General features: G+C 52.6%; 1 protein-coding gene across 9 annotated transcripts in view; it reads right to left on the bottom strand.

Moving 5' to 3' along the window:
- The window catches only part of TSNARE1 (t-SNARE domain containing 1), a 113191-nt gene that overhangs the window by 17388 nt on the left and 80910 nt on the right, over positions 1–14893 (bottom strand). For all 9 annotated transcript variants that reach the window (XM_053558524.1, XM_053558522.1, XM_053558523.1 and 6 more), the window contains one exon: positions 4065–4223. In XM_053558524.1, coding sequence (XP_053414499.1) covers positions 4065–4223 — 159 coding nt within the window. The remainder of the gene's footprint in view (positions 1–4064; positions 4224–14893) is intronic.

Genomic DNA, 14893 nt, shown 5'->3' on the forward strand with positions numbered 1-14893 from the left:
GGAAGCAGGAAGGTCAACCAGGAGGCTGACACGACGGCCGGTGAGAAGTGCTAAGGGGTGGCGGCTGGTTAGCTTCTGGACACACACAGACAGGACTTGCTGACAGACAGACATGGGTCTGAGTGAGGAAGGGAGGGAAGCCAAGGGTTTTGGCCTGAGCCAGAGGGAAAGCAGTGATGAGAATGGCCTGGGAGTGGGGAGCTCCATTCTGACCCTCCAGACTGGCAGCTGGACACCAGTCCCTGGTGCTCAGGAGAGATCATGCTGCAGGTGGACATTTGGGAGGTATTTGCAGGTATGTACGACATGAGAACAACCAAGACCACTAGGAGGGGGAGAAGGGGCCTGTGTTACCCACCCTGGAAGCCCCATAGGGAGGAGGGCAGAGGGACGCTGCTCCCAGAGGAGGAGGAACAGCAGGCTCTGTCAGAGGCTGTGGACAGTTCCATAGGGAGGACAAGAGGACAAGAAGGAGCCTGAGCAGCAGATGGTGGAAGGTGGAGATGCTCCTTCTGATGGGAGCTTCCCAACACAGCAGTGACCACTGTGTGCCTGCTGGGACACAGGGAAAGAGGGAGAAGGTGAGGGCCAGGGGTGTGTGTGGGGGCTGCGGGCAGGCTAAGGGTGAGAGCCGGTCTCTGCAGCAACCAGGGAGAAGGCACATAGGCCCTGGAAGTTTCTGGACTCCCTCTGGGGGCTTCCATTTCTCAGAGGAAGTAGGAAAGAGGATGGGGTAAGAGGAAAGCAGATGTGACCCAACCAGGGGAGGCTGCTGGGCCTCAGGACCTCACATGACCCCCAAAGCACCCTGAGCACGGTTCCTACTCCTGGCAACACCAGACCCACCAGACCACCTTTCAGAGTCCCAGAGAGCAGGCCTCCCTCCAAGTTGGTTTGGGGGAGGACATACGCTTCACCAGGTGAGCAACCAGAGTGGTCTCAGACCCACCACTCAGAACACCAGACACACCCAACTGTCAACCAGGGCTGTCCAAGGGCAGCAGGGCATGGGGGGCAAGAGCTGAGCCTAAAGGTCAGACCACAGCACTCCTGGATTTTCCCAGGAAGCCCTTAGGGCCCCACATTGAGAAGCCCCTAGGCCCTAGTATCTGCCAGGTTGGAGTGCTTCCTCTCCTCAGGAGGCCCAGGCACATGCAAACACCGCCCCACAAGGGCCACCCTCAGCCTAGCAGCACACACACCTGCTCTCAGATTATCTCACGAGTGTTAGCACTGCAGTTAACAGAGTCTCCGGGCTCACACCCTGGTTAGCAGTGAGCTGCTAAGCTAGCAGCAAACACCAGCTTATCCAGCTCAGTCCTGGGCTGCTCACATCTTCAGGGGAGGAAGGGCAGGAGGCAGGTGTTAGACTCAAGAACGGCCACCCCTACCCCCACTGGCCAGCTCCCCCCAGCCCAAATTCCTCTGAGGTGGGTAGACTCTCCCACACCACCTCCAGCTTCTGGGTGGTACAGACCAAGAGGGGGTGTTTGCTGTGCCCATTTTACAGGTAAACAAACTGAAGCTCAGAGCAGAGACCTGCTCAGGGTCACATGGTCCAGTGGTGATGAGGCTGGCCCTGGGACCTTGGACCAGACTCCTACTTCCCCATCTTGGCTAGAAGGGGATGAGGAAGCTTCCTGAACAGCTGCCTGTCATCTCTCCCAGGCCCTGGGCCTAGAGCAAGGACTATACTCCTTAGCCAGACAGCACTGGTGGTGACAGACCGAGAATCATCTCCTGATTAGATCAGGGATAACTCCTGATGACTGGGTCCTGCAAGCCAGCTGCCACCTGTTGGCTGTGGCATGGTTCATCTGTCCCCATATTTCAGCCTCACAGGGAACCTCAGCAGGCAGAGAGCAGGGCCAGGGGCAGGAGAGAAGGGGCCACACTGGCCCAACTCAGGCACTGGGCTTCGCCCCTTGGAGCACCAGCCACCCAATTCTCATCTTAGTCAAATAAGAAAAGGGGTCTAGGGTCCATCTTGGGAGATAAGGAAAGGGACAGCCCACCAGGGGCAACAGGAGAGGAGCAAGGAGCCCCAGAGCCAGGGGGCCAGGACGGTGGCCAACTGCCCCGACCTACCCCTGGATAGCTGGCTAAAAAGGGCCTGTCCATTGAAGAGTCCCAGCACCTCAGAGCACACAGCCCACATGCAGGCCACACGCGGCCACCTCAAGGCAGTGAAAGGGCCCCTGTGCGCACAGGGAGCAGGCCCCCTGCACCTGCCAGCTCTCTGTCACAACTATATTTGGCCTGGGACTAGCCCTGGTGTTTGTGCAGCTCCATTCTTTACAGGAAATGAAGAAGACCCATGGGTGCCAGCAAAGAGGGCCACATACACCCATCTGGGGCACATCTGGGGCTGGCCCAGCCTCCTGACCCTCCAGCCCCACTGCACTGCCCCCCACACACACACTTCAGCAGCCTTGGGGGACCCTTGTCTAGACACGCCACATGCTTTTGCTCACCAAGGCCATGGGAGAAAGCCCCAGACTCCGTCTTTCACAGGAGAGGAAACTGAGGCACAAGGAAGGCTAGGACTGGCCAGAGCTTAAAACAGGACAGTGAGACCAGCCCTGGGGCAGCTGCCTCATCAGCAGCCCAAACCTGAGGGGCTGAGTTAGGCCGGGCCACCCAAGGGCCAAACAGCTCAGCAAGGGGACAGAACTGGCAGGATGGTGGGAAGCTATCCACGGAGCCTTCCGGGCCAGGGCTCAGGCCATAGGCACAAGGACCTAGCGTGGAGATGGGGTGAGGGCACAGAGCAAAGGCCTCCTGTGGCCACCACAACACCAGGCATAGTCAAACTCTGGCCAGCAGAGGTGGGGGGCACAATCAGGGCCCTGTCACTCCCATGAACAGTAACATTACCGAGAAGCGGACCCAAGACCAGGCAAGCAGGCAGGGACTCTCCTGCACTGTCAGCCGAGGGTCAACAGAGGACCAAGGTGGACAGGTGCACAGCTTGGACTCCCTTGCTTGTGGCAGCCCAGAGTCAAGCTGGGCCACCATCGGGGGTTAGGCACACTGTCCTCAGGGTAGGCTGGTCCGTTTCATGCGTTCACTTAACAATCTGCCACGCAGGCTGACAGGGTGCGTGGTCCCTGCCCACAGGAAGCTGCATTCGACTGGGAATGGCAAATGAAACAGCACGGCCAACAATCGACCAAGCAGAGGTTCTGGGCCTGAGCAGGTGGAAGAGCGCCAGGCAGGGGAGCGTGGCGAGGAGGACCTTCCCAGGGCCCACGCCTGAAGGCCGGGGAGCCAGCAGGGCCAAGATCTGGGATGTTCTCAGGCATCCCCAGGCCAGGTCAACAGGGTGGAATAGAGGTCATCACAGAGCCCCCGGAAACAGTACATTCTCACTCAGAATCCAACCAGAACAGGTCCAGGTGGCCCCCAACACACGCATGCACACACACACTTAAACTCACATACAGCCACACCCACTTGCACACATGCACACTCACTCTCACAGTCACACACTTTCACACACATGTGCACACACACACACATACACACGCACATACTCCCAAGTGCTCAGCAGCTGTCACAAGAGCACCTGCCGCTGACACACATGGGCAGGAGGTGCAGACACGTACAACCCTGGAGACACAAGGAGCAGGCTGCACCCAGTGTCCCCCCACAGCGGGCCCCCAACAGCACTCCCCACACCTGTAAGCAGCACCACCACAGCGCCTGCTCAACTCTGAGCAGTTTTTTCAGCCATTGACCCTCGCCACCAAGCCAAGCCACCTCCACTAGTGCTCTACAGCCTGCCAGAAACCTAAAGGTCCAGCAAATAAAATGGCCACAGTGACTGTGCTGTGCCCTGTTAGGAAAACCCACAGAAAAAAGAGGATGGGGCAGGGCTCCCTGGATGCCACAAACCAAATACTCACTGAGGGGCAGTCACCGCAAGTGAGGCCACAGGGGCCCAGCTCTGGCCCCTCCGGGAGAGGGGTGGCCCCAGGATGCTGGCCAGAGTGAGCAATGCTGTGGCAGGGTGGGCACCAGGGCTCCATGCAGAGGGCTGAGTGTGCGCCCAACAGCCTCACCTCCATCTGCAGGATAGCCTCCTCACGCAGCCGGATGGCCTCCAGGTCCTCCTCCGTGATATCTGGAAGCAGCGCCTGCTCCTGGCTCTGCCACACATTGCCACCCCCATTAAAGATCTTCTCATCATTGGCCAGCTCCACAAAAGGGACCTGAGGACTCTGTAGAAGACAGAGGCAGACCCTATGATCACCAACGCACCCATGTTACCTCTAAGCCCCAGGCCACAGTCTCCTTCCTCAGGTCTCAGGACAAGAGGAGGCTCCAGAGCCCCTGGGAGCCAGGTGCCCCATGCCTGGAACCCACACCTTGTACCTGTGGGGCAGGAGAGGGGGTCTACAGCCTGGGCTTGTGTGGATGGCAGGCAGAGACCCAGGACAGCCAGACACTGGCCCTGCCCTTGATCCCCCCTCAAGGCTCCCCTCCCCCCTGGCCCTCATCCCAAATTGGACTGCCACATTCTAGGCTCAGACACAGGGCTGGCAAGACACGGGGCTGAGCAGGCCAGGACCCTAACCCCAGGGAGAGCAGCTCACATGGTGTCCTCAACTTTGGGGGTCACAGTCCCTCTGGAACCCCCCCAGAAAAGTTCCCCATGCATATAAAATCTCCCTTTGGGGCTTGGGGAGCAGCAGGTGCTCTCCCTTTAGGGAGGGGCTACAGGAACCACCTGAGGGAGCTGCAGGCTTGGGCCATTAGGAGGGGCAATGGGGCCTTCTTCAGCTTGTTTTTACTCCTTACTGAGTTAAGTCACCAAATTTTGAAATTCAGTAAGATCATCCTTTTCCCTTTAATCAATCCCATTTCTCTCTGATAGAATAATCTGGGGTTGCCAGACCCTCCTGGGGCCATGGCATGCTGGCCACACTGGGAAAGGACTCCCAGGATTATGGTGGCATGTCCAGCTCAAATGCCAGAGCTTGGGACTCAGTGACAGCCACCTGCCTCTGCCTGTCCCTAGGACCTGGACTCCGTCTCCTCAGCCCTCCGTGGAAGGCATGATTAAAGCCTGCTCTCCAGTCCTGGGAAATGCCCTCCTTCAAAGTACGGAGCCTGGCTGATGTGTCTTGGGGAGGGGTGGCCGGCATTGCCAGGTCCCAGCCTCTGAGTTGTGGAACCTGCCTGCTGCATGCCGTCCTGGGGATCTGAGTGGGAGGGCACAGCATGCAGCCTCTCTGCCTCTTCCCTTCCTACCAAACCCTGCTGGCCTTTACCCAGGCCAGAGCCAGAGCTATCCTGCCAAGGGCAGCTGTCCGTGCGGGTCAGGGCAGGACTCAGTGGGCTGAGACAGCAGGGCGCAGCTGCCATCCTGATTCACGTAACTCAATCCCAAAACCCTGCAGTGTCCTCCGTGTCGGTACAACCAGACGTGCAGGCTGAGGCAGGACCGGGGTCTGTGCACAGGCCAGCTTCTACTGGTCCCAGGGCTCCCACCAGGCCCCAGAAACCTGACCCTCAGCCCTGCAAGGAGGCTGCAAAGGGTACATCCCGCTCACTTTTGGCTTTTCTTTCATTGCAGGACCCTGACACTTGCTGGAGATAGAGGCCATCTCACACGGCACACAACTCAGGTATGCACACGTGGAGCTCTGGCTGAGTTCATGTCAGCTGGCAGGCCATGTGGGACTCCAGGGAGAACCAGCAGGAGCCCCTGTCCCTCTGCAGCAGTCAGGAGCCCTGCTGGCCTGCTGCAGATGCTGTTCCCTGAGGGCAGCCAACCCAGGCTGCATTGTGTCCAGTGAGATGCCCCTGCCTCCTGAGGCCTGAAGACTCTCTGCTGGTGGGTGGCTGGGAGGTGCAGGGGGCAAGCCTGCCCCTTGGCAGTTAGAAGGAAGACTCCAGAACACAATCCAGAGAGGCCCCCTCCTCAGTCTTTCCTGGCATGCTTTGAGGGGCCCAAAGTGCCCACCCTGTGGCAGGTCCCAGGACAAGAGTAGGTGATGGTGAGAATACGAGTGGGTATGCACAGATCCCACCAGGCACAGAACCAGCGGGCGCTGCAAGTCAGGACTTCAGTATGCTCTGGCAGCCATCACCCGAGGGGCATGTGATGCTGTGAAAGCCGTGGGCTATGACTGATGGTGTCCAGGGGCAGGGCGGGGTGGCAAGACACCCCTTAGCCCCACGGTGCTGCCTGAGACTGCCCACTGGTGACAGCCAGACCAACAATGACCTTTGGAGGGATCAGGCAGGAGGCAGGTGCCACATCTCTTTCCCAGTTTTCCTCAGGACCCCATGAGGTGGGTATGGCAGCTCATTTAAAGGGAACAGCTTATAAGGTCCCAGGTGGTGATGCTGTGCTGACCCGGTTCTCCTTCCCAAGCCCACACTCTCTTACACACCATGCAGGGGGGTCAGCAGAGGACTCTAAATAAATAATTATGTGGATAGATGAATATAAAATAAAAGATATAAAAAAATCTGTTGACAAGCGCTACTCATCCAAGGCGGTAATTATCACCTCTCGTCCTGGTGTGGGTGGGAGGAAGTGAGCAGTGCCGGGGGTGGCAGCAGGAGGGGGCACTGGCCCCACGCCAGGCCCACAGCCCCCGCTGGCTCCCTTCTGTGGCTCCAGCCCCTCCTCAGCCTCCAGGGCTCTCTCGGAAGGAACATTGGCAGAAGTTCCGGTGCCTGCGCTGGAGCCGACACCAGCTGTGAGACCCAGGCAAGGCAGGGGCGTCCCTGGGCCTCAGTGTCCTCATCTGTAGACTGGGAACACACCAGCCTGTGCGGCAGCCTGTGCCTCACCCCCAAGGAGGAGCCCGCGGAGGACCTGCCCTCTCCCGAGGCAGTGAGGGCCACAGGACAGGCCACTCCCTGGCTCCCTGTGTGATCTGCGGGGTCCTGTAGCGTCTCTGAACCTCTGTCTTCACTTCCACGAATGGAGCTGACCCCACACACACCCTCAGGTCATCTCCAGGAGAGACCAGGTGAAGTGAGGAGCCAGAGCACAGGAAGACGCCAGGAAACACACATGACAAGATGCCACTTTAAAGTCTCAGAAGAGACACCAGGAGGACCTGAACTTTTTCCCAGAGCTGGTGAGTCAGGAGCATCTGCCCTTGTCGGGGCATGGGCATGAGCCGAGCCACTGCACAGCAGCAGGGACGGGGCACAGTCTGCACCTCCTAGCAGTGACCTGCCTGAAACACAGACCCTGACAGAGGCTCCTGCCCCACTCCCACTGGGGCTTGCCTGGGCGGGGCTTCCTACGCTGTCAACACAGCCAGTGAGTCAGGAGCCCCCCAACAGCCCCACCTGCCATGCTCCTGAGGTGGGAGGTCCAAAAATGCTCACCCAGCTGACCTCAGGGCAAACACCTGCCAACAGGAGACGGAGCTGGAAGAAACCCTGCTGCCTCCTAGGATGAAACATCACGGCCAGCTGGGGAGAAAGTCAGGTGCTGGGGAATGAAAACTGCACAAAATGTCCCAGTGACACTTCCCTGGGGTTTGGGATTCAGTGGAAGCAGCCCACAGACTGAGAGCAAGACGCCATGAGGTGGGCTGGCCAACCCAGGCTGGGACAGGCCAGAGACAATCCTGGAGGGCCTGTACCCCCAACTCCACAGACAGGCCAAGAGCAGGGACCAGAAGCCTGCCCTCCTGACAGCGCACAACAATGACAAAAGGCAGGGAAGGAAGAAATGGTATAGCCGCCAGTCCCTGCAGCCCCCAGCTCCTCCATAGCCCCCAGTCCCCAGCAGTCCCCAGTCCCTGCAGCCCCCAGCTCCTCCATAGCCCCCAGTCCCCTGCAGCCGCCAGTCCCTGCAGCCCCCAGCTCTTCCATAGCCCCCAGTCCCCTGCAGCCACCAGTCCCTGCAGCCCCCAGCTCCTCCATAGCCACCAGTCCCTGAAGCCCCCAGCTCCTCCATAGCCCCCAGTCCCCCGCAGCCCAATCCCCTGTGGGCCCCAGTGCCCCTGTAGCCTCTAGTCACCTGCAGCCCCCAATCCCCAGCAGCCTCCAGTGCCCCCATAGCCCCTAATCCCCTGCAGCCCCCAGTCCCCCCTTGCCCCTAATCCCCATGCAGTCCCCAGTCCCCACACAGCCCTTAGTCCCCCGCAGCCCAGTCCCCACGCAGCCTCCAGTCCCCCGTGGCCCCCAGTGCCCCCATAGCCCCTAGTCCCCTACAGCCCCCAGTCCCCAGTAGCCCCCAGCCCCCCGTAGCCCCTAGTCCCCTGCAGCCCAGTCCCCACGCAGCCCCCATTCCCCCGTAGCCCCTAGTCCCTTGCTACCCCCAGTCCCTCCACAATCCCCAGCTACCCTGTTGCCCCTAGTCCCCTGCACCCCCAGTCCCCATGCAGCCCCCAATCCCCCACTGCCCCCAGTCCCCTCGCAGCCCTCCTCCTGAAAAGCCCACAAAGTGCCTTTATTCTCCTCACAAAGGCCCAATTTGGGTCTTTAGCTCAGAAGCTGGGATTAGGGATTTGCTGGCAAGGTGCTGGGAGCAGCTCAGAGGGGAAGGCCCTGTGACAGCAGTCCAGCTCAGGACACAGCCAGACAAAGGCGGCTTTCTCCTCCCTCTCAGGCCTGGGGCTGCGTCCTCATTCTGACACATAGGGAAGAAACACAGGCCCCAAAATGGCCTGGAGATAGGGCCGCACACATTTCCTGTAAGAAGGGATGATGGGCATTGAGGGAAGCCCTTTCCCCCCACAGCAGACCACAGCCCATGTCCCAGGTCTCTCGGAAACTCTGAGAGACAATAACTTTCCAATGTACTTGACCCCGGCGGCACGGTGGGGGTCAGGGCAAAGGACACTCAGATGCTTTCGAAAGGCAACTTGTTTTTGGTCGTCCCAAGGTAGGTCCTTGGATTCTCCAGACAGCAGTGACGGCGCTGTAGATGACAGAAGCTGGTGTTTATCAAAGCCCCGACATCAGGACTGCATACAGCAATGCATGCCCAGCCCCACAGTAAATGCTGAAAACTGGGCTCAAGGGACAGTGACTCTGCTCTAGGCTCTGGACAGAGAAGGACTAGAGAACATCCCACCAGCCTGTGAACGTGAAACGTGATTTTAATAACGTGGCCTGGAGACACACAAAGTTCCAATGAGATCTATGCTAAGTCCACCAATGTTGGCACAAAGACAGAGCATGACCCGCCACTGTGGACCATTCCCCTGAAGCTGAGTGAGTGGCCACAGCTCTGGCGAGGGGCAGGCAGAGCAACCCTGGACCCAGCTGGAGGCTACGTCAGACCGTGGCCACGATCGCCAACTCCAGAGAGACTGCGCTGCCCAGCTGAGGGAAGACAAGGGTGTTGCGTACCACCCACTCCTGCTGGGACAGCCCAGCAACAGTCCCGTCCTTGGCAACAGTTTCTTGCTGAACGGGTTGTTCGTCACTTCATCACTGACAATCTGCAAACTTCCTGGGAATAATCTAACCTTTGTAATTTCTCAGAAGCACTATGGACCATTCCATTCCCTTTTAAGAGAAAATTCTACTGAGATGTCACACACATATGAGCCAACAGCCAGATGGCGAGTGCGCCGCTCTGTAAGTAAGAGAAGAAAGCACCAGTTGGCCAACAGACAGCTCAGCCAGGACCCCAAAGCCCTTTCCAGCCCCAGCATAGAAAGCCTAGACTCTGACACTGCCCAGCAGTTCGGTCTGGTTTTGACCTCTACAGAAGCAGTCATATGGGGTGTCCTCTTTGGTTCTGACGCACTCACACTATGACTGAGGGATCCCCAGTGGACCCTGGCAGCCTGGTTTATTCTCTGGTTTGCTGCAGAATCTCCCACTGTGAGTTCTTCACAAATTACTCCTCTGCTCTGCTGCATACTGGCTGTTCCCCGGGCTTCCTACTGCGCGTGGTGTTGCTATGAGCATTCCTACATGTGACTTTGGATGAATGTACAGTTGTCCCACAAAATCCACAGGGGGTTTGTCCAGAACCCCTAGAGACACAGAGATCTGCATATGTTCAAGTCCCCGCTGTAACATGACACAGCACTGCATGTAACCCCTGCACATTCTTTGGTGCATTACTACACCTAACACAACATGGAAGCCATGTAATAGAGTTAATACCCCGTACCATTTAGGGAGTAATGACTCCAAAAGTCTGAACTCATTCAGGACAGCCATATTTTTTTTCCTAATATTGCCGGTCTGTGGTTGGTTGAATCCGCAGATACAGAGCCCATGGATGTGGAACACCAACTATACACACCTTCACTGGGCAGATCTGTACAATCAAAGGGATGAAAACACTGGGCTTTGTAAAGTAGATTATTTTCAGATTATTGCTGGTACAATTTACACCTGGTCAGCAATGTAGGGGCCCAGCTGCCCACACTGCAGCCGACACTGGCACTTTCAGGTGTTACTCACACCCCTTCTAGTTATCAGGGGTGTGAGGTGGTGGCTGCTACACAGCACAGAGGCTTCACTTGCCAGGTTCCTGGTAATAGGCTCAGGACATGCCCATGCGCTTATCAGCCAACTGGAGAGCATCTCTGGTGAGGCACCAGACTCATCTGCCTTTGTCTTACTCATTTGCAGGAGATCCTCTGAGACCCTCCTATCGTGTGAAATTAAGTCCTTTTCAGATGTGTGTTACACAAACACCCCCACCTCTCTCTCTGCAGGCTGCCTTTTCACTCTCCTCATGGTGTATTAATTTTAACAAACCCGGGTTTATGCATCTTTTCTTTACAGTTAGAACTCCTTTAAGAAATGTTTGCCCACCATAAAGACATGAATGAAGGCAGGCTTCTCCAGCATCTCCTAGAAGTGCTGTCTGCTCTTTTGCAAGCAGGCCTATGAACCAGCTGCATGTGTCGTGTGCACTGAGTGAGACGAATTCTGCAAAGGATCCTTTTTTCTTTCAGTTCAAACATTCAAGTGACCCAGCGCCAAGCCCTGAATGAATCACCAGCATCCATCGCAGGGCTGTCCACCTGGACCACATGTCCAGCTGCCATGGTGTGTGGGTCTGCATGTTGAATCTGTCCCTGGGCGTTGTTGCTCTGTCTGCCTAGCCTTGTTCAAATACCACCCTGTGTTCATTTCTGTTTTAAATCATGCTCCAATACCTGAAAGTATAAACTCTCCTCTTTGGTTCTTCAAAACTGTCTTCACTACTTTGAGTCTTACTCATATTTCCATATACATTTTAGAGTCAGCTGGATGATTTAAACACACATGTGCACACATGCTTAAAACCTGTTGGAATTTTACTTGGATTGCACTGAACCTATCCATTCATGTGGTGAGAACTGGCATCTCTGTAAACAGGGCGCACTGTCAATTACATAGATCTTTTGTAATCTCTCCCAGTGATGCTCTGTAGTTTCAGTGTAGTGGCCTCGAGCAGCTCTCCATAGATTTCTTCTTGGTCTTGAAGCTATTATAAATGGTATTGCTTCTTAAATTTCATTTCCAAATTGCCTTTTGCTGGCATGCACAATGTCTTCTCATATGCTGACCTGGATCCAGCAGTCTTGTCAAAATCACTTACTAGTCTAACAGCACATCACAGATGCCTTCTGATTCCCATGCACACAATCACACTGTCGATGACTGCAGTTTGTTTTCTATTCCATCCTTATTCCTTTATTTTTTTTCATGCCTTATTGCATTGGATGAGACTCCCAATATAGTGGAAATAGAAGCAATAGTACTAGACACGTGTTTTGCCCTTAATCTGGGGAGAAAAGATTTTAATATCATCCCGGTAAGTGTGATGTTAACCCTGAGCTTTTTAAAGATGCCCTTGAGCAGACTGAAGATATTCCTATCTATTCCTTGTTTGCCAAGAGCCTCCTTAAATTGGTGCTAAACTTTATCAAATGCTTTTCTGTATCTATTAAGATGACTGTATAGATCTTCTCACCCGTTCTATTAAAGTGGTGAATGATACTGCTTGTTTCTGAATGCAAACTAACCTTGCATACCTAGGTAAGTCCTACTGTGTAACGAAAGAGCTTCCTTTTTATATATTTCTAGATTTAATTTGTGAGCGTTCTGGTTAGCATTTTTGCCTCTGCATTCATGAGAGAGACTGATATGTCTTTTTCCTTCTGTGATATCCTTGTAAGAATTTGGAATCCAGGTATGAACGGCATGAAGGGCAGCAGGGTGTGCTTCCTCTCTTTATAGTCTCTGTAATAGTTCATGTGAATTGGTGTCATTTACTCCTCAAATTTTTAGAAGAATTCACCAGTATAGTCACCTAAGCCTGGAGCTTTCCTTGTGAGATGTTTATGGACTGATTCCTTTAATCAATATTGAACTTTCCAGACTCTCTGTACATCTTGGTAAGTGATAGTTTTCTAAAGAAAATTATATTTCATTGGTGTTGTCAAATTTGCTGGCATAAAATTATTCATAATATCTTTATATTACTTCAAAAATATCTGTAGGATTTGTGATGATATGTCTATTTTCATTCCTGAAACTGGCAATTTGTATTTTCTTTCTACATCTTGCTTAATCTTGTAGGAATTTAATAATTTTATGAATCCTTCTAAAGAACCAACTCTTTTGGCTTCACTATATTATCTACTGTATGTATTTTTTATTTTTATTTTTTACTGTACATGTTTTTAATATTTCATTAATTCCTCCTGCCTTAGGAACTGCCTACATAATACCACATGCATCCTCAGCCTGCCTGAGATTAGCACTTTTGTCCCTTCACTGATGACACTAGGACATTACAATGCTTTCATGGCACGAGCCTCCTCTCTGCCTATTCTGCTGTGGCTGTCAGCAGCACATCCGACCCACATCTGAAACCCATAGTATTCAATACTCAACACTGACTTCACTTTTTTCAGGACTCCACACTCCTTTCTCTGTCACTGTGCTCCCATCGGAATCACTTCCCTTTTCCACTTTGCAAGCATCCTACTGATGATGAGTTCTCTCACTTTGTTTTTGATGAATACTTTCACGAGAGGTGGAACTGAAGGCAGGCAGCTATTTTCACTGGGCACATTGAAGTTGTGCTCTTGCTGCTTGAAGGTTCCTCTTTTTCTCTGGAGAAAATCAGCTGGCCATCTTGGTACCTCTTTAAAACAGTCTGATTTTTTTCCGCTGGCTCTAATGTACTTTAAGATTGTTTTTCTGATTTTAATCTGCTTTTAACATTTAGTTTTTATCTTTTGTTTTCCGCTTTTTATCATGTTAGGGCACATGGTGACTTTTTTTAAAAGATGGTAAATTTATCCTACTATCACATAGCTTCTGGGAATCTATGGTCTGAGGAACCTAAATAACTTTGGAAAATTCTCAACCATTACTTCTTCAAATATCATTCCTGTCCATTTTCTCTCCCTCCTGTTGATCTGTAACTCCACCTGTACTCTTCTGTAGATTTCCTGTGTTATTTTCCTCTATGTTCCAAGGTAAGTGTTCTCTTAGACTCTGCCTTCTGCTTCACTATCCTCCCTTCTGCTTTGTCTAACTTGAGATTTAGCCAACCTATTACAATCTTAGTTTTAGTTACAATATAATTAAGTACTAGAGTTCCCATTTTTATTATTTTCATAAAAGGTAAGTTCTTTGGGGCAGCACCTGTGGCTCAAAGGAGTAGGGCACTGGCCCCATATGCCGGAGGTGGCGGGTTCAAACCCAGCCCCAGCCAGAAACTGCAGGAAAAAAAAGGTAAGTTCTTTGGTAAAAGTTTCTGCCATTTCACCTACCTGTGTTTTCTTTGACACATTAATAATGTAAGTTGAATATTCCTAATCTGAAACACTTGTGACCAAAAATGTTTCAGATTTTAGATTTTTTTCAGATTGTGGAATATTTGCATTCTATTATATTTACTGAACAAGCATCTCTAATCCAAACCTCTGGAAACCACAATGCTGCAGTAGGCATGTCCTTTTAGCATCATGTTGGAGCCTAAAAGGCATCACATTTTGGAGCATTTCAGAGGTGGGGATGTCAGATTAGGACTCCTCAACCTGTAGTTAGTTTTAGGGTACATATCTAATTATTCCAATATCTGTGTCATCTATAGATCAGTTTCCACTTACTATTTTTACTTACCTTTAATAATTTGATAGTGTTATCTGTTATGCCTAGCAATATTAGTTTAAGTTCATTAGGAATTTTAGTTTAAATTCATTAGTATGAAAAATTAGAGATTTGAGACATTGAAATTATCCTTCAGAAGAGATTCAACTGTCTTTGGGGAAACAGAAATAAGCATGATTCAAGGCTGTGTTTTAGGTTTTGTTACAGCTGCTCTATTTTTGATTTACATGATCATTACAAAAGTTTTAAGATACATAAAAATCCAAAAACACAAAATTGGTACAGACAGAAACAACTGAAGTCCCCCCAGCAAATTAATAAGCCTGGCAAGCTGAATGAATGAATCAGAAAGGTACTGTTGACTATGTTTCTTGGGAGTAAAATGACAGACCATAACACAATCTGTCTCAAAACTTTTGTAGTGACCCAAGTACCTTAATCCTTTAGGTTCTCATCAGCAATCTGCAGTGTTTACAAGAATTCCTCCTCCTGAGTGGGACTTAAACGCCAACTTTTGCCTCTTTTTTACTCTGAGAGGGCCTCACCTTCTCTTTAACTTTTCTTGTAAACTGCTTTGCTTGATTACATGACTCCCACAACACGCGTGCACTGCTGACAACCGGACCTCTTTCTCTGGGATTCTGATTCCTAAGAGCCCTGAACTCTAACTTTTCTCTCCCCAGCCCAGGAAGACTGCTAATGCTCCAGCCACCCCCTCTGCTCAGTCTCAAGAGGCTGAGACACACAAACTGGAAGGTGCCCAGCAGTGAGAAAGGACATGAAGCAGACACGGACTGCTGTGTCCTGACTCCCCAGCGGCTCACTGACG

This window comes from Nycticebus coucang, chromosome 13 (assembly GCF_027406575.1).
Source record: "Nycticebus coucang isolate mNycCou1 chromosome 13, mNycCou1.pri, whole genome shotgun sequence".
Taxonomy (NCBI): domain Eukaryota; kingdom Metazoa; phylum Chordata; class Mammalia; order Primates; family Lorisidae; genus Nycticebus; species Nycticebus coucang.